We start from the raw sequence: 25,826 nt of genomic DNA on the forward strand, positions 1-25,826 counted from the left end.
TTAGACTGCAAGAGGCTGATATACCAAAACTACTTTAGTTACTTAAAGGAGAAGTATAGCCAAAGCTATTTTGACTATACTTCTCCTATGGATCACAGGAGTGCAGTTTGTTTTGCATTCTTGTGACCAGTTTTCAGCTGACAGCGGACTGAAGCTCACTGTCAGCTGACGTCACTCAGCTGGTGAAGGCTTGGATGGGATCCACCAAGATGCCTGGGCCGGCAGTTGGCAAGAGGCTAAGAGGCTTAGCCCGCCCCTCTCACCCCCTTCACAGCCCAGTGCTCCAATGAGCACTGTTGGGGCAGAACAGAGAGCCATACTTCCCTTTTAATATCTTGAGTTCAGCTTTGAGGTTTGTACCTTTTCCAAATCTATATCTTCAAACTACATACAATACAAAAAGCTAAAATGTACATTGGTGACAAATTTATTTGTACTTTCACTTTAAAGTTGAAATTTAGTAAAAAAAAATGTTTCTGCGAATACAGGACCAGAAACATAACATACCTCTAATGAAGTGTATTCTACACCCTGCTGGCTGCTTGTTACTGTAAAAATTCTCATCCTTAATTGATGCTGAATCCTTCTCAAAGCGCTGAATGTCCAGCTATACATGGGTTAACTGCCTTGGCTTTAACAGTGAAGGACCACACCACTGGCCTTCCCCTTACATCCCACTCATCCATTCACAAAACTCCCTGTATTATTTTCACAGAATGCAAAACGTGATGCATGACAGGTTCCCCCTTCAATAAAATGGAAAATTCCTATCAAAATACTTACGTAATTTTCCTTTCCTGATGGACTCCATGGCAGCAACATGTGGGTTTAGTCCCGCCTCTAGTATAGGACACTACTCCCATAAATCTTTGCTCCCTGCCCACGGCCGTGTTCGGTAACTGGCCTACTCCAGCCATTTGGGAGGGAACTCCTGCTGCCATGGAGTCCATCAGGAAAGGAAAATTACTTTAAGTAAGTAAGTATTTTGATAGGAATTTTCCACTTTCCTGACAGACTCCATGGCAGCAACGTGTGGGAAATAACTCACCATACACACCCGGGTGGGCAAGAAATGGTGAACAAAAAGATTTATTTAACACTGTCAACCAACAGCACCTTAAAACCAAAATTGACAAAAGATAAAGTCGCTGGCTCAACACAATAATGAGACATAAAAGTCTGAACTGTTGACCAGGAAGCTGCTTTGCAGGTATCTTCAGGCGCAACAGGACGTGAGGCCGCCCATGACGTAGAGAGGCTTCTAGTAGAGTGCGCTGTAACCACCTCAGGAGCAGCCAAGCTCTTCTCTTTTTAAGCCCATTGGATAGCTTGAACCACCCATGCCGCAATGGATTTGACAGAAGCCCTGAAGCCCTTGTTCTTTCCATGGAACAAAACAAAGAGGTAGTCAGATTGTCGAAATGAAACTGTAGCCTCCAAGTATTGCTTCAAGGTAACTCCCATATCGAGAGGATGTGGATCCAGACTTCCAGCAGAATTAAATGTAGGGAGTGTGATTTCCTGGTTTTCATGGAAGACTGAGGTGACTTTGGGATTTGTCCCTAGCATCGGGATTAGGACTACTCTATCCAGAAAAGAAGTGAGAAAGGGTTCCTTTGAACCTATGGACTGAATTTCAGAAATTCTCTTTGCTGAAGTTATGGCTATCAGAAAAGAAGTCTTGAGGGTAAGCTCTCTGACTGAGAGTGGCTTGTCAAGTTGTGAGAAGAAATCAAGAACTAGTGATAGATCCCATTTGGGGATTCTAGGTTTCATCTGCGGCCTGAGCCTGACTGCCCCCTTGAAAAACTGTTGGACCAAAGGGTGCTTGGCCCATGCGACTCCAGAGAAGGCTGAAATTGCTGACACCTGAACATGGAGAGAACGAACAGACAAAAGGATACCCAGTCCTGTTTGCAGGAAACTTAAGATATCCTGCACTGCCGGAGCACTACAAGAGTTGGATCTGGAAGACATATGGTTTGTGAATTTTTCCCAAATCCTTTCATATACCCAATTGGTACTTCTTCTTCTTGCACTAAGGAGAGTGGGAATAACCTCTTCAGGGCAGCCTAGTGCCTCCAACCTTCCCCTCTCAAAACCCAGGCCACTAGGCGCAGGTGATCTGGGCAAGGATGTAGTCTCAATCCCTGAGATCTGGTCTGGATGGCAAAGAAATCGGATCCCGGACACTGAGGAGCGTTAGGAGGGAAAACCAAGGCCTGTTGGGCCAGTAAGGAATTATGGCTATCACCTCTGCTGTCTCTGACCTGAGTCTCTGCAGGAACTAAAGAATGATGGGAGTTGGAGGGAAGGCATAAGCTTTGCGGAACCACCATCTCTCCGTCAAGGCATCCACCCCGTAGGCCTGAGGATCCCTGTACCTCGAGTAGTACCTCGCCAGCTTCTTGTTGCAGGGGGAGGCAAAAACATTGACTTCTGGGGAGATCCCCAATGTCAAGATCCAACTGAATACCTCTTCATGGAGAGACCACTTGTTGTCTAAGAGGATTCTGGAAAGGAAGTCTGCCTGGACGTTCTGAACCCCGGGTACATATGTTGCTGTTAAGTTGACCAGGTTCTTCTGGGCCCAGGACATAATTGGTTCTACCTCTCATAGAAGTGATAGACTTCAAGTACCCCCGTATCCTTATGTATGCCACTGCCGTGGTATTTTCTAGTCTGAGTAGAACCGAGGTTCCTGATATCAGATGGCGAAATGGCAGAAGGGCCTGGAATACTGCTCTCAACTCCAAGATGTTTGACACCGTTCTTCTGGAAGGAAAATCCTAGGTGCGCTGTGCTACTTCTGTCAACCAGTGAGTGCCCCAGCCCCTGTTGCTGGAATCTGTTGTTATTGTTACCCATGTGATGGGAAGAATAGAGTGGCAGTTGGAAAGATTTTTGGTTCTCAGGAGAGCCACAACGTCTAACAGGACCTTTGAAAAGACACGTGGAGAAGTCGACAGCCCGAAGGGAAGGCACGTGAACTGTAAATGAAGCCTGCCCACAGAGAAGCGGAGAAATTGTTGAAAATTTTCTGCAACGGGAACATGAAAATAAGCGTCTTTGTGGTCTATGGAAACCATCTAGTCTCTCGATTGGACGGACTGCTGGATTGTGGACAGCGTTTCCATCTTGAACTTTTCTTTTTTGATAAAGCGGTTCAGATGGGTCAGATCTATGATGGGCCTCCATGCTCCACTTTTCTTTTGGACCATAAAGAGAGGAGAATAACTCGCTGGTTGACTGGGACAGGGATAGCAGCACCTTGAACCAATAAAGATTCTACGTAAGCTAAGAAAATCAGCCTTTTTTCTTCTGAAGCCGGAAGAGAGGTGGGGACCCACCTGAATCTGGGAGCGCCTTTGAAGGTCCAGGCATGACCTGATGAGACCGTCTTGACCTTCCAAAAGTCTTGAATTGAGGCTGCCCAGACATGCCGAAAGTGGAAAAGACGAGCCCCCACCTGGCCTGTCTGAGCGGGCCCAATCTCAAAAAGATCTGGTCGGCTCTCTCTCCCCTGTCGAACCGCTCTTGGCGGACTTCTTGAAGGACGATTGTCTTGCCTTCCAAGACCTGGAGAATTCACAGCCTGGTTTGTAGCTGCAGACATCCCTGGTTCGCTCCTGATACTGTTTTCTTGGAAAAGATCTTCTCTGGCCTTGCAAACGCTGATCTTGAGGAAGGAACTCCAACTTCCCACCAGTGGCCCGGGTTATGGCATTATCCAATTTGTTGCCAAAAAGAGAAGACCCCTCAAAGGGGATTCGGCACCATAATTGTTTTGAAGCTGGATCAGCCAGCCAGGGACGAAGCCACAGGGCCCGCTTGGCGGTGACAGAAGAAAGCATGACCCGGGCCACCAGGCGGATGATATCGATCAAGGCCTCCCCCAGAAAAGCGGATGCTAGCCTCAATTCTTGGATAGGAGAACTCTTTGCTACATCTTCTGAGATTTTCCTAAGTGTCTTGTCCACACTATCAGTCCAGGCCTCCATGGCCTTGGACATAGCCGCCAGAGCTAATGCTGGCTTACAGGCCATACCTGTTGTAAGATAAACTCTTTTCAGATCAGAATCGATCCGTCTATCTAAAGCGTCCTTAAAGGAGACTGTATCCTCCAGGGGAAGTGTCACATGTTTTACCAGCCTCATCACGGCTGCATCCACCAATGGGGCCGACTCCAAATGCTTGACCTCTTCCTCCTTGAAGGGATAGAGCTTTGAAACTTTAGATAACATGGAGTTCTTCTTCTCCACCTTGCCCCATTCGTCTGTAATGACTTCACCAAGTTCGGCGATGACTGGAAAATTGACACGTTCCTTCTTTAGTTGTTTGAAGAATTTCCTTTGTTTGGAGGGAGCGGCCACAGGATCCTCCCAATTTAAGGTTTCCCTAATGGCCTTAACCAAGGGGGAAAGCAGAGCAAAATTGAACCCCACACAAGGACTCACTTCATCAGATTCACTATCCAAGATGGCCGCCAAAGGATGGCTTGACAGAGAGGACTCCCAAGTATCTTGAATTTGTGTCTCCCCTACTGGAGAACGTGGAGGCTCAGCAGGAGGAACATAGGACTGGCTAGTTTCAATACCCCTGAGGGATTCCTTAACAACCTTCTAGACCAGGGTCTTAAGCTGCTGGTCTGCATCCCCTCTCTCACTAGATGCCTTGGCGTAGCAGAGATCACATAGAGACTTTACTGCAGGTACTTGTGCTCTACAGCCCCAGCAGACACAACTAGCTGAGTGACTGGAGCGAGCCTTTGAAGAACGAAACCGTTCCTAGCTACGGTGACCCGATCTTGAGGGTGAACCGTGATGCTTAGACCTGGAAAAGGAGTGCCGGTGGTGCGATTTTGAAGAGTCACTTCCTCTGTGAGAGCTGCGTCGTTGTTCTGAACTAGAAGGGCTGAGAAAAGAAAAGGAAAAAACAGGGAACACAATGATCAGGGGAAAAACAGTGGCCAGAGAGTCCGAAAGACAAAAAACTCCCCCACCGACCGTTGGTTACCCAAGAGGAAACCAAAACATCTTTAAGTACCTTTTGTGAGAGGGCTGGCCACACCAAATTTGGGGTTCCTAGCACCAAGTGGCCCAGAGATACGAGGCCCCAAAGTTGGGTCGCAAAATGTAATTCTCTGCTCTGCAGACGCTTCTAGACGCAAACGCGGTAAAACGCAGCTAAACGCGGCATGCAAACGCGGCAAAACGGGCGTTTCTAAATGCCGGTTTCAGCTTTTAAAAACGTGTTCAGCAGAGTTTGCACCGGCGTCTCGTGTGCGTGAGACCTTAGGCTTCATGTACACTGCTGCTGGTAAATGGACGTTCAGAGGCAGTTGGATGCTTTTTTCAGCTGCCCCTGAACTATCCAATGTTATCTTATGTGTACATGTACACAAGTTCATTTTAGGCAGTTGAGTTTAGAGGCCTTTTTTGGAAAGCAAAAAAATGAGTTCAGACGCTGAGTTTAGAGGCATTTCAAGCGCCAAACGCGGCTAAACACGGTAATTTGCATTTAGCCGCGTTTTGTTTACAGGCCTTTTTTTACATTTCTGGCTGTTTAAAAAAAAAAATGCGAGCGCGGCAATACGTTGCTAAACGCAGCATGTAAAAGCGGCCAAACAGACGTTTTAACGTGGGTTACTATCTGTCAAGTTAAATCGTTCAGGAGAGGTTGTAAAAACGTCACGTGTACATTAAGCCTTAGGAGCAGTTGGGCTCCGTTTTTTTCAGCTGCCCTTGAACTCTCCTCTATGTTATCTTATCAGTACATGTACACAGTGTCGTTTATACTTGTTTCCAGGCAGTTGAGTTTAGAAGCATTTTTTGGAAAGCAAAAAAATGCATTCGGGACGGATGTTCAGAGGCATTTGAAACAGCAAATGCCTGTAACAGCTTTTAAACGCATATAAGACTTCATGTACACGGGACGTTGTTCAACCTCTATTGAACGATTCAACTTAACAACTAGAAACCGGCATCTTAAAATGTCCATTTAGCCACGTTTAAATGCCGCGTTTAGTCGTGTTTGGTCGCGTCTGCATCTAGAAGCGTTTGTTAAAATGAAAAACGTCTGTAAACAAAACGCTGCTAAACGCGATAACTCGTTTACAAGCTGTTGCAAGCATTTGGCTTTTCAAATGCCTCTGAACATCCGTCTGAACCCATTTTTTTTGTGTTCCAAAAAAAAAGCGTCTAAACTCAACTGCCTAGAAACGACTATAAACAACCTTGTGTACATGTACTGATAAGATAACATATAGGAGAGTTCAGGGGCAGCTGAAAAAAAAATGCCCAACTGCTTCTAAACGTCTGTTTGCCAACAGCAGTGCACATTGAGGCCTAACGTGGTAACTCGCGGCGTTGGTTACTATCTTTCAGGTTAAATAGTTCAGTAGAGATTTCAAAAGGTTCTGTGTACATTAAGCCTTAGTAAAAAAAGTAGTTGAAGTTTACCTTCCCAGGTTTATAATTTCCCCCACCCCCTGGCAATATTCTACTGAAATGTTTTAATAAATTCTTTTATAGTTTTCATTATATACAATATTATAGACCAAGTGATGTTATCACAGGGTCTGTATTTTTCTCTATGCAATGCAAGCAGATCATGGCAAGGATCTTGGCAGGGTGCTGTAGATGTTCCTAAAAACACCAAAACAGCCTGCCTTGGCACTCCTCCCAGGAATCCAGGCAAAAAATTGTTGGCCGGAAAGTAGCTGCATCTGATTAGATCTATTTGGGTATTTTGACAGCCAGCAGGCTAAGGTCTCATGCACACAGAATGTTTCTTTCCTCCTCTGGATGCCTTTGCTCCAGGGGAAAAAAAAGCAGCGTAAAAATGCACCTAAAGCTGTGTTTTGCAAATGTGTAGAGGGCGCGTCAAGCATTCATTCATTCATTAATTTCATTAGTCAGAATTTAAATTTATTCAGGTCACTCAAGCACTAAGCGCTCCTAGTGGTTAGGCTCGTTTACATACGTTTAAGTGCGTCCAGCATTTCTTCCTGATAAAACGCTCTTCTTTTGCCCAGAGGAGTCTGGGGGGGGGGGTTTGTGTTTCTGCCAGCCCGGCAGACTTTGGCTAAGGCTTGACGCCAGCTGTTTCTTAATTTTGATGAAGTTAAGCAGTGGCTTATGGGGACCCTGGTTCATGAGACACTCACCTCTATCCTTTCAGATACTCATGCAAATTCTTGAAGATTTGGGACCTATGGATAACCTACAATGACCATCTGAATCTTGACTGTTCCTTATTCTTTATATGAATACAGGTATGGCCCACCTCTAAACCTTGTAACAGGCTGGACCGCATAGGAACTTTCCCTGACCCTCTCCCAGGCAAATCTTTCCACTTTCTTCCCTTTCTTTCTCTTTCGCTGCCCCCTGAGGAGTCTGGGCGGCTCTTTTCCACTCTCCCTCCCCTTCTTTCTAACACTGTGTTCCTCCTCAGGCCATGGAACATCATCCCTCTACCTTTTTCCCCTTTCCTCTTTCCATTTTTCCCTTTTTCTTGGATGAGGCAAAGTTTAGTCTGGTAGCCACAGGACTGATTTCAGAGCTACAGCAATGTCAAAAAATAAACTTGCCAGTGCCTATGCCTTGAACTGTGACCTCCATGTGCTACCAACACATACAGTTGTGCTCATAAGTTTACATACCCTGGCAGAATTTATGATTTCTTGACCATTTTTCAGAGAATATGAATGATAACACAAAAACGTTTCTTTCACTCATGGTTAGTGTTTGACTGAAGCCATTTATTATCAATCAACTTTGTTTACTCTTTTTAAATCATAATCACAACAGAAACTACCCAAATGACCCTGAGCAAAAGTTTACACACCCCAGTTCTTAATATCGTGTATTGCCCCCTTTAACATCAATGACAGCTTGAAGTCTTTTGTGGTATTTGTGGATGAGGCTCTTTATCTTCTCAGATGGTAAAGCTGCCCATTCATCTTGGCAAAAAGCCTCCAGTTTCTGTAAATTCTTGGGCTGTCTAGCATGAACTGCACGTTTGAGATCTCCCCAGAATAGCTCAATGATATTGAGATCAGGAGACTGAGTTAGCCTCTCCAGAACCTTCACTTTATTCTGCTGTAGCCAATGACAGGTCGACATGGCCTTGTGTTTTGGATCATTGTCATGTTGGAATGTCCAAGTATGTCCAATGCGCAGCTTCCTGGCTGATGAATGCAAATATTCCTACAGTATTTTTTGATAACATACTGCATTCATCTTGCCATTAATTTTGACCAAATTTCTTGTGCCTTTGTAGCTCACACATCCCCAAAACATCAGCGATCCACCTCCCTGTCTCACAGTAGGAATTAAGAAACCTTTCATCATAGGCCTTGTTGACTCCTCTCCAAATATAGCGTTTATGGTTGTGGCCAAAAGGCTAAGTTTTGGTCTCATCACTCCAAATGACTTTGTGCCAGATGGTTTGAGGCTTGTCTCTGTGCTGTTTGGCATATTGTAAGCAGGATACTTTGTGGCATTTGTGTAGTAATGGCTTTCTTCTGGCGACTCGACCATGCAGCCCAACTTTCTTCAAGTGCCCCCTTATTGTGCATCTTAAAACAGCCACATGTTTTCAGAGAGTCCTGTATTTCATCTGCAGTTATTTGTGGGTTTTTCTTTGCATCCCAAACAACTTTCTTGGCAGTTGTGGCTGAAATTTCAGTTGGTCTACCTGACCGTGGTTTGATTTCAACAGAACCCCTCATTTTCCACTTCTTGATTAGAGTTTGAACACTGCTGATGGGCATTTTCAATTCCTTGGATATCTTTTTATATGCCTTTCCTGTTTTATACAGTTCAACTACCTTTTCCTGCAGATCCTTTGACAATTCTTTTGCTTTCCCCATGACTCAGAATCCAGAAACGTCAGGGCAGCACTGGATGAAAGATGCAAGGGTCTGTCAGGAATCCAGAAACTCATTGACCTTTTATACACACACACACACTAATTACAAGCAAACAGATCACAGGTGAGGATGGTTACCTTTAATAGCCATTCAAACCCCCTTTGTGTCAACTTGTGTGCATGTTATCAGGCCAAAATCAACAGGGTATGTAAACTTTTGATTAGGGTCATTTGGGTAGTTTCTGTTGTCATTATGATTTAACAAGAGTAAACACGGTTGAATGATAATAAATTGCTTCAGCCAAACACTAACTGTGAGGGTCGGTTCACACTGAGGCAGCACGACTTACAGCGCGACTGCCTCAGGCGACCCAGGACACAACTCAGCGGCGACTTGCAAGACGACTTCTGTATAGAAGTCAATGCAAGTCGCCCCGAAAGTCGTACAGGAACCTTTTTCTAAGTCAGAGCGACGCGATTAGAACGGTTCCATTGCACAGAATGGGACGCTACTTGTCAGGCGACAAGTCGTCCCAGTGTGAACCGGGGCTGAGTGAAAGAGATGTTTTTGTGTTATCATTCATAGTCTCTGAAAAATGACCAAGAAATCATAAATCCTGCCAGGATATGTAAACTTATGAGCCCAACTGTATCTCATGGAATCGTTACTATTTTTTTGCCTCTAACGTTTTTTGTACGCTGCTTTAAAGTATATCTGTTTGCTTTGTACTACATTTCCACAGAAAAACCTTAAAAAAAACTCAATAACATACTTACATAAGTGATGTTTTTTTTTTCTGCCTCTAAACGCCTGTAAACCCAGGGACACATAGGCTAACACAGAGGGGAGTTTAGAGGCAGAAAAAAAGGTCAAATGTCTCTAACATTTTTAAGCCCACTGTGTACACGAGGCCTAGCTCTATCTATTTCCATAGCCACTGCATATGAAGTCTTCCAGCATTAAGCTGAGCTCAATGCCTAGTAATGGCCCCGGCTCTGCATCCCCAGTAACTCACTTGTGGATTGGGATCCTGGACCATACTTAGGGTCTCCAAGATCTTTTGGAGTTCCTTCTGTTGCCATCTTATGTTGGCTTGGATATCCTGTCTCCGTTGTTCCAGTTGATCTCTGACGGTTTGGAACATCTGTGCAGAAAACTAAAAAAGGAAATGACTGTAGTTAGTGTTCCCTCAGTTTGTGCAATGTTATATAGAAACAGTTGTATGTATATTGCAAATCATGATTTTACAGTCATTTTTATGTAGAAAAAAAAGGAAAAAAACTCATGGTTAATTCCACAGAGTTAAGCAGTCACAGTTATTGCAATCAGAATAATGAAGAAAAACATGTAAAAACCTGAAATCTGATTAGTTGATTGAGTTACTAAACTATCTACTATTATCTTTACTGTCCATAATGTCTTTATAAATTGACAGGCAAAAATATTTTTTCCCTTCAATCTACTTGTGATATTCTAAGCAAATCTGTTACTTTAATTTAGAAAACAAAAATGACAAAAATGAAACATTCAGAGTAAAGTCTTGCATAAGTACCCACACTAAAAATAAAAGACAAAGGGGTCAAGTCACATGTGCTTTACTGTATTCTTTTTATCATCTGTTTAAAAATGTCTAATCCACAAAAAAAGAGGAACTCACATTATTAATACAAATACAAATCCAATGTGTAATACAAATACATACAGTGTTTCTTTTTATATTTTATCAAATCATGTTTTAGGAAGCATTAACATAAAAATGAAAGCAAAAGTAGTATAAAGTAATGAATTTGTTACTATGGGGTGTCTTTTGAGGACAGAAGAATGAAAGAAAAGGCTTTCAATAGTTATATTTTGTAAAACAATACTGATACAATGGCTTATTTAGTAAATACAGGCACTAATGGTACAAAGTGAAGCCAATGTAGGTAGCAACTACAATCGAAGCTGTCCAGATCTGGTAGGGATAAATTGCACATTGCAGAGAACCCTTCTGCATGTTGAAAGGAGGGAAATGCACACAATGAGAGGAGTCCTTATACATAATGATCACCTCCAAAGGTGATCCTTTTTTTACTCCAATTTGTTATGTCAGCTTTTTAAAATTACAATACAATGTTAAATGTGACAGTTATATGTAAAGACACCTCTTACTTTAAATCTTTAATATAAAGTTTAATTCTAATGTTATTAAAAATGTAAGTACAAACATGGAAGAAGCAATATGTTTTGCAAGATTACTTATATTTACATATAGAAGGAGTAATAAGACACATGGGGGTTGATTTACTAAAACTGGAGAGTGCAAAATTTCGTGCAGCTGTGCAAGATAGCCTCCCTCAGTGCTATTGTAAGCCTTCCAGGCCTACAGAACACATTGATTACTGCTAGTGTCTATAATCACCGGCAGTAATCAAATGTAAACAATTCGACAGGCTGGTTGTACCCAAGTCGATCGATGTATTAACTTGGGTACAATTAGCCTACCCATACCCAAATTTTGATCCATGTATGCCAGCTTTAGACTCTAGGACAGAGTTTTGGTAGGCTGTACTGTTAAGGAAAAAAAGAAACTTTAGAATGGTCACAGTCAAAAGCATTTTGCCAACAATTTAGGTTTAAGTCTTTATAAAAAGACAGGAACTTTTGGCTAATGCTTCTCGATGGGTGTGTTAATATCCTTTGTTGGGTTCTCACTCAGAAAATGTTATTTTCAGAATTTAAGTTCCCTAACTTTTTTGCATGTAAAAAAACAGATTTATTGTTTTTAAAGTAATATAACTAGCGTTTGAATCTCTTACTTTCGTTTTACTTTTGTGTGGCCCAAATGTTGCTAATGACATGTATATTAGTTTTTGCTAGGTTTAGGAACCTTAGACCTAGCTATGCTGTCTGGAAGAGGTTTCAGTATCATAGGATTCTACTAGTTAAAATATCCTATTTGTCTGAAATCTAGATTTTAGTCATTTGCCAATATCAAGAGCTGGACAGTCCCATACAGTCCCATGGAGATTAGACTTTTTTTTCTCCCCCTCTGTTAATATACATGCAGGAAGCCCTCCTGCTAAAACATACATGAGAGCATGATAGGTAAATGGTATGTAGGAAAGCTAGTTAGTAAATTTCCTCAAGTTGTTCCTCCTTTTGGGAAATTAATTTCTTTTGGGTTAGATCAGGTAACCCCCCCCCCACAAAAAAAAAAAAAAAAAACCTCAAAATGAGAGGCATGTCTATATTAGAGACTTTATACAATATATATATAATTGAACAATTTACATGGTACTGAAAGCAGATCTACCTACCTGTGTTATAGATGGTGATTCACTGAGTAGCTGATTTTGTGGTACAAATGATTGTTGTAGGGGATCGCACTGCTGTGATGGTGCTGATGCCTATACAGGTTCAAAACATTCTGATAAATTACTTATATAAAATCACAAAATAATCAAATACAGTGCATTGAAAAAGTATTCATGTCCCTTGAAATTTTCCACATTTTCTCATGTTACAGCCAAAAATGTAAATGTATTTTATTGGGATTTTATGTGATAGATCAACACAAAGTGGCACATAATTGTGAAGTGGAAGGAAAATGATAAATGTTTTTTTAATACTTTTTACAAATAAATATGTGAAAAGTGTGTGTGTGTGTGTGTGTGTGTGTGTGGGGGGGGTCAATACTTTGTAGAACCACCTTTCGCTGCAATTACAACTGCAAGTTTTCTTGGGGATGTCTCTACCAGCTTTGCACATCTACAGAGTGAATTTTTGCCCATTCTTCTGTGCAAAATAGCTCAAGCTCAGTCAGACTGGATGGAGAGCGTCTGTGAACAGCAATTTTTATGTCCTACAACAGATTCTCAACTGGATTTAGGTCTGGAGGTTGACTGGGCCATTCTAACACATGAATATGTTTTGATCTAAACCATTCCATTGTAGCTCTGGCTGTATGTTTAGAGTCGTTGTCCTGCTGGAAGGTGAACCCCAGGTCTCAGGTTTTTTGCAGACTCTCCCAGGTTTTTTTTTAAGATTGCCCTGTATTTGGCTGCACCCATTTTCCCATCAACTCTGACCAGCTTCCCTGTCCCTGCTGAAGAAAAGCATCCTCACAACATGATGCTGCCACCACCATGTTTCACGGTAGGGATGGTGTGTTCAGGGTGATGTGCAGTGTTAGTTTTCCACCACACATAGCATTTTGCTTTTAGACCAAAAAGTTACATTTTGGTCTCATCTGACCAGAACACCTTCTTTCACATATTTGCTGTGTCCCCCACATGGCTTCTCCCAAACTGCAAACTGAACTTCTTATGGCTTTCTCTCAACAATGGCTTTCTTCTTGCCACTCTTCCACAAATGTGAGATTTGTGGAGTGCACAACTAATAGTTGTCTTGTGGACAGATTCTCCCACCTGAGCTGTGGATCTCTGCAGCTCCTCCAGAGTTACCATGGGCCTCTTGGCTGCTTCTCTGATTAATGCTCTCCTTGCCCGGCCTGTCAGGTTAGGTGGACGGCCATGTCTTGGTAGGTTTACAGTTGTGCCATACTCTTTCCATTTTCGGATGAGGGATTGAACAGTGCTCCGTGAGATGTTCAAAGCTTGAGATTTTTTTATAACATAACCCTGCTTTAAACTTCTCCACAACTTTATCCCTGACCTGTCTGGTGTGTTCCCTGGACTTCATGATGCTGTTTGTTCACTAAGGTTCTCCCTGCAAACCTCTGAGGGCTTCACAGAACAGCTGTATGTATACTGAGATTAAATTACACACAGGTGGACTCTATTTACTATTTAGGTGACTTCTGAAGGCAGTTAGTTCCACTAGATTTTAGTGGAACGTTTATTTGGAAAACATTTTGTAAATCATGTATCATTTTCCTTCCACTTCACAATTACGTGCCACTTTGTGTTGGTCTATCACATAAAATCCCAATAAAATACATTTACGTTTTTGGTTGTAACATGACAAAATGTGGAAAATTTCAAGAGGTATGAATACTTTTTTCAAGGCATTGTATGTATTGTTTTATTTAGAACAAGAAACCAGTATTTGTACTGACAACACTTCTTTCCCTCCACTTGAGAATATAATGGTAATTCATACCTGTGCCAGGTTTGGTTGACTCATTAACTGCAATGACAGGTCTGGTTGCCTACTGGAGACTCTCTGCAGTGACTGCGGACTGGAGTCTGTGGTTAGCTCTGTGGCAATAGCTGTAGGAAACAGTAGGAATTACATCCAATTTGCCAGAATGACTGATCATATAAGATTACATTGTAATATGGCACTAAAAGCATGTACAACCTAAAGTTCCAATTTATTATAATCACACAAGCCCACCTCCCTAGCCCCCCCACAGGTACACATATACCTCTCCTGACAGCTGCAGCCCCCAGTGCTGTCTGAAGCCTGGTTGGTAAAAATCTAGTGCCAGGCTCCTGCAATATGGGTATGTTCCTTTCAAGTCTATAGGATATTAGTGCGCAGGCGCGGGCAGCTTGTGTTTTGTGCTGGCCAGGCTGCAGGCAGCATAGGAAGCCACAGCGATCAGAGGAGGCATGAGGCTGAACATTAGAATGTAGTGGGGGGGTGACTAGGGAGGGGGCTGGGATGATTTAACCACTTCCCTACCGGACCATAGTAAAATGACGTCCTTGACTTTGTAAGGGATATCTGAATGATGCCTGTAGCTACAGGCATCATTCAGATATTCTTTCCAGCCGGCGATTCTGTGCACAATAAGAACAATCATAGCGACAGTTCGGCCGCTTGATTGTTCTTATAGGCGAGGGGAAGCGCCACCATCCGGTGCTTCTCTGGGCTCTCCCGTGCCATCGCGGGCCTGGAAAAGGAACCTGCTGGCGCTGGATGACGACGATAGAGATTTCCGGTGACCAGATGGTCACCAGTCATCTCTATGACTGTTGGAGCATGAGATCGGTGAATATTTTTTCTTGATCTCATGCTTTACAGTCTGGAGGAGAGATGTGGGGTCTTATTGACCCCACATCTCTCCATAAAGAGGACCTGTCACAATAGATTCTTATTACAAGGGATGTTTAAATTAAAAAAAAAAAATGTAAAAAAAAAGAGCGTAAAAATAAAAAAAACTAAGTAAAATAAAAAAAATAAAGAATAAAAAATTTTTTTAAAATGCCCTTGTCCCCGGTAGCTTGCGCTCAGAAGCGAACGCACACGCAAATCCCGCCCACATATGTAAACGCCGTTCAAACCACACATATGAGGTATTGCTGCGTGCGTTAGATCGAGTGCAACAATTCTAACCCTAGACCTCCTCTGTAACTCTAAACTGGTAAGAAGTTTGGCGCCATTCCAGGAGCGTGTGCAATTTTGAAGCGTGACATGTTAGGTATCTATTTACTCTGCGTAACTTTACTGTTTTTTTTTTTTTTAAAGCACAAAACTGTTTGAAAAATTAATTGCGCAAATACCGTGTGAGATAAAAAGTTGCAATGACCGCCATTTTATTCCCTAGAGTGTCTACTAAAAAAACATATATAATGTTTGGGGGTTCTGAGTAATTTTCTAGTAAAAAAATTATGATTTTTACATATAGGAGAGAAGTGCCAGAATAGCCCCGGTATGGAAGTGGTAAGATACTCATCTCTATATGGCATCCATATCTGTGGTATGTAAACATTGCATTATATGATAATTGTATAGCACTGTGTTTGTTAAATGGGAGAGTACCAAGAGCAATGCAAAAAATGTAAATGGCAGTACCCCATAGGAACTAGTTAGTAAAAAATCGCTAAAATGATCTGGCCACAGTAAGAAGAAATACTGTTTCTATTATATTAGTGTACTTGTATGCTTGCATAGCCTTAAGCTTGCCATAGATGGAGCAATTTTCTTTCCTGCAACCACTGGTTGCAGGAAAGAAAGATGCTTAATTCCCCCATCAACACAGTCAGTGTTCATGGGGGAATCCCTCCCATGGAGCTTCCGTGTTCACATGGTGGGGGTGGGTGGGGAGGCATGGGAGCCTTCCCGGCAGGGAGAACGCACAGTGACTATTGCTAGTGGCTATAGCCGCTGGCAATAATCACATGAAAAGTCAGACAGGCTGGGTACAATCAGCCTGCCCATACATGGTTCGAATCTCGGGCAGGTCACTGCTGAACCTGCCGAGATTCAAACCGTCTATGCCCAGCTTTACTGAATAAACCTGCAAATGTATGTCAGTTATCATGGATTGTTTAGCACCCTGCACTAATGATTCTTGCCTATCTTGGTTTTACTGTATTAAAGGGAGTAATCTTCTTAGACAGCTTCTAGCTGTTAGTGGAAAACTATTTGTAATCAACATATGATGTCCCTGTGCGGCTGTAATTCACCCCCAAACTTGACCAAAAAGCAAGCTCACAAAAGGATAAAAAATACAGTGCAGCACTATAAACCCATATCCATAATTTATATGTGCATAAATCTCACTCTCTGTGGATTATAGTAAATCCAAGCAAGCAAGCATACATACTGTACATGTGACAATCCAAATAATCAGCATAAGTGCTCTACTATAAAACACACTTCTGTGCAAAAAAAATGTCCTCAGTGACTTCATCAGCAAACAATCCAATGTGCAATCCTCTGTATTAATCCACATCCAGTTTTGATGACTTTTTACACCATCAGTGATATATGAATGTGCACTCACCTAATTGGCTGGACCTCTTAAATTACAGGAGGTCAGAAAGTGCTTGCATCCCCTCAGGCGGATACACCTGTATCTACTTTAATAGAACTGATAGTTCCGACCAAAAAAAACAAAATATCATAGTCCCATAGTTCTGGGGGATGTAATTTGTAAGGCTGAGTTCCATTCTGTGACGTCATCATGCTGGGCAAGTGCACCCTGCTGAGGGGATAGATATTAGTTGTATGTTGAGTCCCATAGCAGACATGATGACAGGCGATGTTTAAGGGAGGTCTCCACCTGATGATTTACGCTATGTGTTTTTGTAGAATGTGAGTGTTTTTATACTTGTAGGGCAGTTTTAATAAATATTATAATATAAAGCACTAAGAAGTTTTGTTCTTTTTGGTCTGAACCTAAGCTCTATTAAAGTGGATACGGGTGTATAAGAAGGATTATTCCCTGAAGGGATGCACGCACTTTCTAACCTCCTGTAATTTTACAGATCCAACCAAATAGGTACCGGTAAGTGCACATCCATATATAATTCCTGTGTATAAAATTATCTTAAAATGCCTTTGGAATGTTTTTTTTGCAGCAGAAGCCAATTTTAAATAAAATTCTGTTACACAAGCATCTTTGCCAACACTTGCTTACTCACGTGCAGGTTCTGAGGCTGCAGTCTGAGAAGATTTGTGGGAACTTCTTGAAGAAACTGATGGAGTGCGGGTGGGGCTGAGAAGGGAGGCACTAACTTCTAGCACACTGTAATACGGGTCACTGTCCACACTCAGGTCCTTGTCCTAGCATATATATATATATATATATATGAAACAATTTAGAATATGTTGTTACCACTTTATAGTGACACATTATTTCACTTATCACTATCTGGGGAATTCATAAAGGGTGTCTTAGACACCCCTCAGTATTCTGTCGGAGCGCAGCACTAAAAGTGATGGCGCTTGCACCTTGTTCATGTACCTTTCAGAGACAGGTACATGAATCTGTCAATGCCGGAATTCAGGTTGGAGTATCCACACTGGACATTCCTTCCTTAGGGGACTCCCTCCTTCCTGACAACTGTGCCCGTTATACTGACAGGCGCGTGGCAGAGGTTCTTTGTAGTAAAAGTGGGAGGAGCCTGATGGGGAACTGTGAGACTAAGCCCCCTTTAGGTCAGCTTTCCCTTTTGACAGTGCATGGCAGTGGGCAGATTGATATTTAAATATTTTAATAAAGTAGTAACATATAACAGCCCCCCCCCATGTGCCAAATTTGAGTTGATCTGAAATCAGAACTAAAACCATCAATTTAACAGTTTCAAAAAACAGTTACATTCCAAGCAGACCGGGATTGCTAATTGTCACATTTGCTTGTGCTTTCAACTAAACTGTAAAACCATCAAATGACCAGTGTCATAACTTATCACATGTGTAGCGCCATGGCAGTTGCAGAGGCTAAGAGGGCAGGTATGGGTTTAGTTCCATTTTAACTGCTTGCCGACCAGCCACCGTTGTTATATGGTGGCAGGTTGGTACTGCTGCGCGAATCACCGTAGCTGTACGGCAGCCACGATGTCCGTTGGCGAAGCGCGATGGCTCCTCAGAGAGACAGAACGGGGATCTGTCAATGTAAAGAGACAGATCCCCGTTCTGTCAGGGAAGTAGAGAGAGATCTGCTGTTCCAAGTGATCAGGAACAGGGATCTCTCTCTACTCCCAGTCAGTACACTCCACCCACAGTTAGAAACACCTCCCTAGGACACACTTAACCCCTTAATCGCCCAATAGTGTTAACCCCTTCGCTGCCAGTGACATTTATACAATAATCAGTGGCTATTTTTAGCTCAGATTGCTGTATAAATGTCAATGGTCCCAAAAAAGTGTCAAAAGTGTCCGATCTGTCCGCTGCAATGTTGCAGTCCTAAAAATCGACTATCACCACCATTGCTAGTAAAAAAAAAAAAAGGTTATAATAAAAATGCCATCAATATATCTCCTATTTTGTAGACGCTATAACTTTTGCGCAAACCAATCAATATACGCTTATTGAATTTTTTTTTACAAAAAATATGTAGCAAAATACAAACTAAACTGATTTTTTATTTTTTTCTTATTTATCTTATTTATATATACATAACTTATCTATGCAGTTATGTTTGTAGTGAACGGCTCCTGTTGATCAGGCGCTTGCATGTAAATTTAGGGGGTTATCTGTTCTGTACACAGTTCAGATTTAATCTGTGGCTAAATTTATTTTTTATTTATTTTTTTTATTTATTTCAGGTACTTATATAGCGCCGTCAATTTATGCAGCGCTTTACATATTAATTGTACATTCACATCAGTCCCTACCCTCAAGGAGCTTACAATCTAAGGTCCATAACTCACATTCATACATACTAGGGACACTTTAGACAGGATCCAATTAAACTATCAGCATGTCTTTGGAGTGTGGGAGGAAACCGGAGTACCCGGAGGAAACCCACGCAGGCACAGGGAGAACATGCAAACTCCAGGCAGGTAGTGTCATGGTTGGGATTCGAACCAGCGACCCTTCTTACTGCTAGCGAGAGTGCTACCCACTAGACCACTGTGCCGCCCCAGATTAGCTACTGTTCCAGCATTGGCTGTTTTGCATGTAGTTCCACATTGTTGTCTGCAGGTGTTGTTGTCACCACAGACCAGTGTTGGAAGAGCAACAGGCTGAAGTGTATTGAGTGCTCTTCTTTCTTGGAAACAGCCCAGTGGGGATGGTCCACCACTGTGCATTCTGGGAGAGGGTACTTAAGGGCCAGACGCCATTTTCTTCGAGCTCTTACCTCCTGGCCCTCCTGACCTAAGGTATATGGTAACTTTTCTCCTGCCTTGGGGCCATGCTGGCCTGAGGCTATGTGACTACAAGTAGGCCCAGAAGTCTGTCTGGGGCCTACCACCGCAGAGGTGGTCCTTAGGCTGTCTTGCCTGTTAGGAAGAAGCTGAGCCAAGCTGAGGAGATCCAGGGGAGGACCCTTGCTGGAGAGAGCCAGGATGAAGGCTAGTCTCTCGGGAGGGCCTGGTAACTTACTTGGAGGACGCACCTATATCTAACCAACCTACAGCACAGTACTGCCGGATCGGCTTAAAGGTTCTGGTACTGTGTTTGCTGTTCATCTAATACTAAATCCTGTGGCAGAGGATCGTGCAACCATTTTGTTCTTTTCAAGTCTGTGGCAGAGACTTTTCATCCGTGCGTCATTCGGGCTGCTAGGTCAGTGAAAGAGGCCTATCCGGGTGGGCAAAGATCTGTTGACTAAAGGTGTGTTTGTCTTCAGGATCTCAAATTCCTCAGTGATCTGCATAAGGTATCTGAACCCTCCTGCAACTCCCTTTCTACTTTACTGCTACTTCCTAAAATGTTTTGCAATAAAGCATTGGAAACATAACAAAGTGACTGGTTCGTACATTGGTGGGCGCAAGGCCTAATATAGACTCTAAATCCCATGTCTGGTGGAAATACAGGTAAGGGGGTGACGGCAAAGACCCAAATAAATCAGCCGCTCCTTCGGGGGTAAGCGTTACATGTGGGTGCGTCGTCCGGGATTATTTGCCGTTACCTCTCGCAACTCTGAGAAGTATTTCACCGAGAGTCTATGTTAAAAGAGGGGTTCCTGGACTTTGTCACTTTCTCCAGGAAAAAGAAGGGTTAAATTGCAAGATCACATTTCTGACTGCGTAGGCTGCGGGTGTAGAAGTAAAAGCCCGGGAGCTACAAGATCAGACGAGCAAGTGGGAGGAGCTACACCTACTTGCTGCTGCGTGAGACACGTGTGTGTGTCTGGCGCCAAAGAAGAGAGGCCTCGTGATCATACTGAAAGGATCAGAGTGAGGCCATGTCTTCTTTTTCATTGATACCATCAGCCATGGGGTCTAAGATGTTCTCTACAAGCACCGCTGCGGGTGCTATGCTAACCGGAACCCTGCTGACGGATTCCGGCATTCGCTTGAAGCCGCAGGGGCGGTTCGAGTTGTACACTGTTGGAGATATTGAAGGGCTGGGCATGTTTTGCCACAAGTGCGAGGGACTGGCCATACATCTCCGTCCATTTGTTCGATGTTCGCAGTGCGGAGAATACTTATTCACTGTGGAGCAACCTACAATGTCGCCCTGTGCTTAGCACTCTATTAAATTTTACATACTGCACTTAGAGGCGCCTTTCTTTTCCTTTTTTATATCTTCAGAGTTGCTTCTCCTCTAACCAAAGTGCTGCCAGAAGTGCCATCTCATCACTATCATCCCTCTGACCAGCTACCCACCTCCACCAGAGCGCCCTTATCACCTCTCTGTTTTTACCGAGTGGACTGGGCTACAGGGATCGCTACGGAGGAAACTACTTCCATTGCTGCTGGAGAGCAACAGGCTCTTGTTCCATCTGCTACTCTGAGTGTTCCTGAGGGAGATTTCGCTGTTACTGCTTCATCAGCGGACATCACCCTTGCTTCTGCTTCAATTACACCTGTTCCCGCTGCACCTGTCCAGAGGAAGGTGGGATATGTGAAGGCTTCTCGCATCTGTGGTCGAGGCTTACCCCAAAGACTACCTGAACCGGAGCCGGAGGAGAGCATCAATCCGGAAAAGTCTACGACAGGAACGGGTGAGAGATCAAGGGGGAACATATTTGGGACTGTATGTAAATATTTGCCTGCAGAGGAGTTGAGAGACTCGGAGATAGATTCTCTGTCAGAAATCTCCAGTGATGATGATTTGTTTGAGACAATGTCACAAGAATTGTTGTGGGCCCAGGGTGAAGATATTGCTTCTGCCTTTACTTTCTCAGACTGGATAGCTATGGATTCTAGGAAGACATCACCTAGTGTGGAGCCACACAACACTACCAAAGAGACATTGTCTAAAGTTACTAGTTCGCTTGAGTCTGAACCGATGCCCATCGGATCTGTGGTGCGCAAATTGTCAAATTCTTGTGTGCCTCCTGGCCTGGGAAAAACCAGAGCTTTACCTAGACTTGCCCGATTGCAAAGAGTGCTCAATAAACGAGTTGCCACAGAGTATGGTCTGGAGTTTCCTTATGTTACTCAAGATGTTATGCAGGAAATTGAGGCCAATCGAGAACAATGGTACCGTGAAGCTGTCTGGGACTATTTGTGTGTACCAAAGCCTTTCTGGAGAGCTGGTTATTCTGCTATCATGGATGAACGGTTCAATGGATGTTTGCTACATTGGAATTATGGTCGGCACATCTATGCTGACAAAGTGGTCATTTGCAGACCTGGAAAAAATGACATTGTTTATTTCATCACCACTTTGGATAAACAGGGGAAGAAAATGACTCTGCCAGATCCTCGGTTCTATTGGTGATTATGCAAAGGAAATGTTGTTTTCTACTTTGCCAAAGAAAAGAGAACTCTGGGGTACATAGTTAGATAGCGTCAGGATTGGTGAGAACTTCATGGTCTAGAGGTCTCATCTACTTCAGCATTCCTATACCCAAAGACTCTTTGTCATGCTAGATTTCTGCCACTAGGTGGTGGGATTCGCCCAGAGATAGGGATGGACTTACGTTTAGTTCACTTTACATTTAAAGAAAATGTGTGGAAGAAAGTTTAATTCTCTTGGGAGTGAGGCTTTGCTCCCAATTGATGAGTAACACTCTTATGTGATTTCTATGTGTAACTTTGTTTTTCAGGTAACAAAAGATCTTCTATCAAGCTGCTAGCATGGGGGGCAGTTAGATAGGTAGTGAGGTTCCTGTAACATGACTGATGTGAATATGTTTGAATAATGTTTGAAACTGTAACATTCTCTTCTTTACTGTCTTTCTTCTTCTCCCATCTAAGTTTTGGTTCAGACACCTACTCTCGGGCTTGAGAGTCATTTTTTTTCCCTAGACGCTGAGGACACCGTCTTTTGTAGTGGGGGGGGGGGGGGTATGTAGCGACCTGCTCCTGTTGATCAGGTGCTTGCATGTAAATTTAGGGGGTTATCTGTTCTGTACACAGTTCAGATTTAATCTGTGGCTAAATTAGCTTCTGTTCCAGCATTGGCTGTTTTGCATTTAGTTCCACATTGTTGTCTGTAGGTGTCGTTGTCACCACAGACCAGTGTTGGAAGAGCAACAGGCTGAAGTGTATTGAGTGCTCTTCTTTCTTGGAAACAGCCCAGTGGGGATGGTCCACCGCTGTGCGTTCTGGGAGAGGGTACTTAAGGGCCAGACGCCATTTTCTTCGAGCTCTTACCTCCTGGCCCTCCTGGCCTAAGGTATGTGGTAACTTTTCTCCTGCCTTGGGGGCCACGCTGGCCCGAGGCTATGTGACTACAAGTAGGCCCAGAAGTCTGTCTGGGGCCTACCACCGCAGAGGTGGTCCTTAGGCTGTCTTGCCTGTTAGGAAGAAGCCGAGCCAAGCTGAGGAGATCCAGGGGAGGACCCTTGCTGGAGAGAGCCAGGATGAAGGCTGGTCTCTCGGGAGGGCCTGGTAACTTACTTGGAGGACGCACCTATATCTAACCAACCTACAGTACAGTACTGCCGGATTGGCTTAAAGGTTCTGGTACTGTGTTTGCTGTTCATCTAATACTAAATCCTGTGGCAGAGGATCGTGCAACCATTTTGTTCTTTTCAAGTCTGTGGCAGAGACTTTTTGTCCGTGTGCCATTCCGGCTGCTAGGTCAGTGAGAGAGGCCTATCCGGGTGGGCAAAGATCTGTTGACTAAAGGTGTGTTTGTCTTCAGGATGTCAAATTCCTCAGTGATCTGCATAAGGTATCTGAACCCTCCTGCAACTCCCTTTCTACCTCTTTACTGCTACTTCCTAAGACGTTTTGCAATAAAGCATTGGAAACGTAACAAAGTGACTGGTTCGTACATTGGTGGGCGCAAGGCCTAATATAGAAACTAAGTCCCGTGTCTGGTGGAAATACAGATAAGGGGGTGATGGCAAAGACCCAAATAAATCAGCTGCTCCTACGGGGGTAAGCTCTACATGTTTTATCGACAATGCATGGAATAACATGTTTGGCTGGAGAAGGGGGGGGGGAGGGGTGGTAATAAGTACAGATACTAATCCTGACAGCCAGCACTCCCCTCTGCTGGATCAACACTCTAATATGTGTGCAGACCCTTTCTGTTCTGTACATTGCAGGACTGCTGATCCTGCATTGTACATGGTGACATCAGAGACCTGCGACTGGCTGGGCAGTGAAGTGAAGCAGTTTCAGTGGACCGATTGCATGTAGACAAGGAAGCCTGTGGGAGTAAGGAATAAGGTATATTTCAACCTATCCCCCCCACTGCCTAGCCAAATGAGCATTTAACCACTTCAGCCCCGGACCATGTGGCTGCCCAAAGACCAGATAGTTTTTTGCGATTCGCCACTGCGTCGCTTTAACTGACAATAGCGCAGTTGTACGATGCTGTACCCAAACAAAATTGACGTCCTTTTTTTCCCATAAATAGAGCTTTCTAACTGTGAGGGGGCTGGGCTTGAACACACAGAACAGTGATCACTGCTCTCAATCACAGAGAGCAGTAGATCACTGTCCTGTCACTAGGCAGAACGGGGAATGCTTTGTTTACATAAGCATCTCCTCGTTACATAGTTACATAGTAGGTGAGGTTGAAAAAAGACACAAGTCCATCAAGTCCAACCTATGTGTGTGATTATGTGTCAGTATTACATTATATATCCCTGTATGTTGTGGTCATTCAGGTGCTTATCTAATAGTTTCTTGAAGCTATCAATGCTTCCCGCTGAGACCACCGCCTGTGGAAGGGAATTCCACATCCTTGCCGCTCTTACAGTAAAGAACCCTCTACGTAGTTTAAGGTTAAACCTCTTTTCCTCTAATTTTAATGAGTGGCCGCGAGTCTTGTTAAACTCTTTCTTCCTCTCCGTGATGCAGGCACCCAGCAGACATTGAGTCCGTGATTGCGACACCGCTTCTTAAAGGGGACGTACCTGTACGCCCTTTTGCCTGCCAGTGCCATTCTGCCGATGTAAATCGGCGTGTGCTGGTTGGCAAGCAGTTAACCTATGCCGTGCTGAGGGGACCCCTTTTTTTTTTTTTTTTTTAAGTCTGCGGTGGTGCAAAAACCTGAAACAAAAAAAAAACATTAAGTGAACAAGAGACGTACATACGAAACACACACTAAAAAGTGCACTTAAGGGTGTGCTTTAATCCACCTCGAAGGGGTAGGATCTCTACCCTGATCCCCCAGGGCACAAGGCTCCTGAGAAAACACTCACAAAAGTGAAAGAAGTGACAAACAGTGGGAGAAAAATGGGAGAAAAATAAATCTAATAAATAAGTAGCCGTGCAATAGTGTACTGGCCGGGCCCTGAGTCCTGGAAGACAGAAATAGCCCCGGGCTTGCCCTAAAAGGCGCAGTGCCGAAAAGCTTTTGGTGACTGTGACCTTGTGCCTGTTCACACAGTGGGGTCCCACACTCAAGTGTTACTAAGAGCACCCCTAAGGCGACCATTCCCAGGGGGCACAGACACCACAGACTCTCTGCTTTCCCAGCCCATGGCCAGATAAGGTAGATTCATTCAAATCAGGAGGTACTGGGCTCTTACAGTTTTAATGGGGGGATTACTCTCGTGCGCAAACTGCCTGTGGGCGCCCCAATTTCTGTCCCAGCTGGTACTTACCGTCCAAGCCCCCATCACTCCAGCAGGGAAACATAGCCAGACACTCCAGCCTTGGTCAGACCAGAATGACAGCACAGCACCCCTACTGGATCACTGATAAGAACAGATACTACACTTTTTTTATATTGACTTTAAAGTGGCATAGTTATACAAAACAAAGCCTATTGGGCATACCCAGGCTTAAAAAAAATACAATTTAAGTCAACCAAAAACAAAAACAAAATTGGTATGGCAACCAATGCCCTAAAACATATAAATGTATTCAACTGAAAGCTTGATAAGTTACATACTGGTTGAAACAGTTCCACAGCGCACCAAAGTATTCCCTAACCATTACCAAGGAGTTATTGGTAAAATCTCTAAAGGAGCACAGTGACAGAAGCCACAGTCTCCTTAAAGTTGGTCCAAATTTCCCAGACCATAGAGAATTTGGTTGGGCATCCTCTAGACTCATAGGTAAATTTATACAGTGGCATCATTTTGTTAACTATGGATTTCCAGAAATCTAGTGTGGGGGCCTGAGGTGCTTTCCAGTTAAGGAGCATAGTCTTACAAGTGTAGAACAGTAACAATCCTAGCAGAGTGCTCATAGCCCCAGATGTGGCCAGCAAATGTACAAGACCCAGTATATAAACATCAATAGATAGG

At 43.5% G+C, this 25,826-nt stretch overlaps 1 protein-coding gene across 5 annotated transcripts in view; it reads right to left on the minus strand.

Annotated features, from left to right (window-relative positions):
- Positions 1-25,826, minus strand: part of NPAS2 (neuronal PAS domain protein 2) — a 241,842-nt gene that overhangs the window by 15,164 nt on the left and 200,852 nt on the right. For all 5 annotated transcript variants that reach the window (XM_073614781.1, XM_073614783.1, XM_073614785.1 and 2 more), the window contains 4 exons: positions 17,194-17,335; positions 13,979-14,088; positions 12,175-12,264; positions 9,891-10,031 (listed from right to left, as the gene is read on the minus strand). In XM_073614781.1, the coding sequence (XP_073470882.1) occupies positions 9,891-10,031; positions 12,175-12,264; positions 13,979-14,088; positions 17,194-17,335 (483 nt within the window). The remainder of the gene's footprint in view (positions 1-9,890; positions 10,032-12,174; positions 12,265-13,978; positions 14,089-17,193; positions 17,336-25,826) is intronic.

The sequence above is a fragment of the Aquarana catesbeiana genome, linkage group LG02 (assembly GCF_042186555.1).
Source record: "Aquarana catesbeiana isolate 2022-GZ linkage group LG02, ASM4218655v1, whole genome shotgun sequence".
In the NCBI taxonomy this organism is placed as follows: Eukaryota; Metazoa; Chordata; class Amphibia; order Anura; family Ranidae; genus Aquarana; species Aquarana catesbeiana.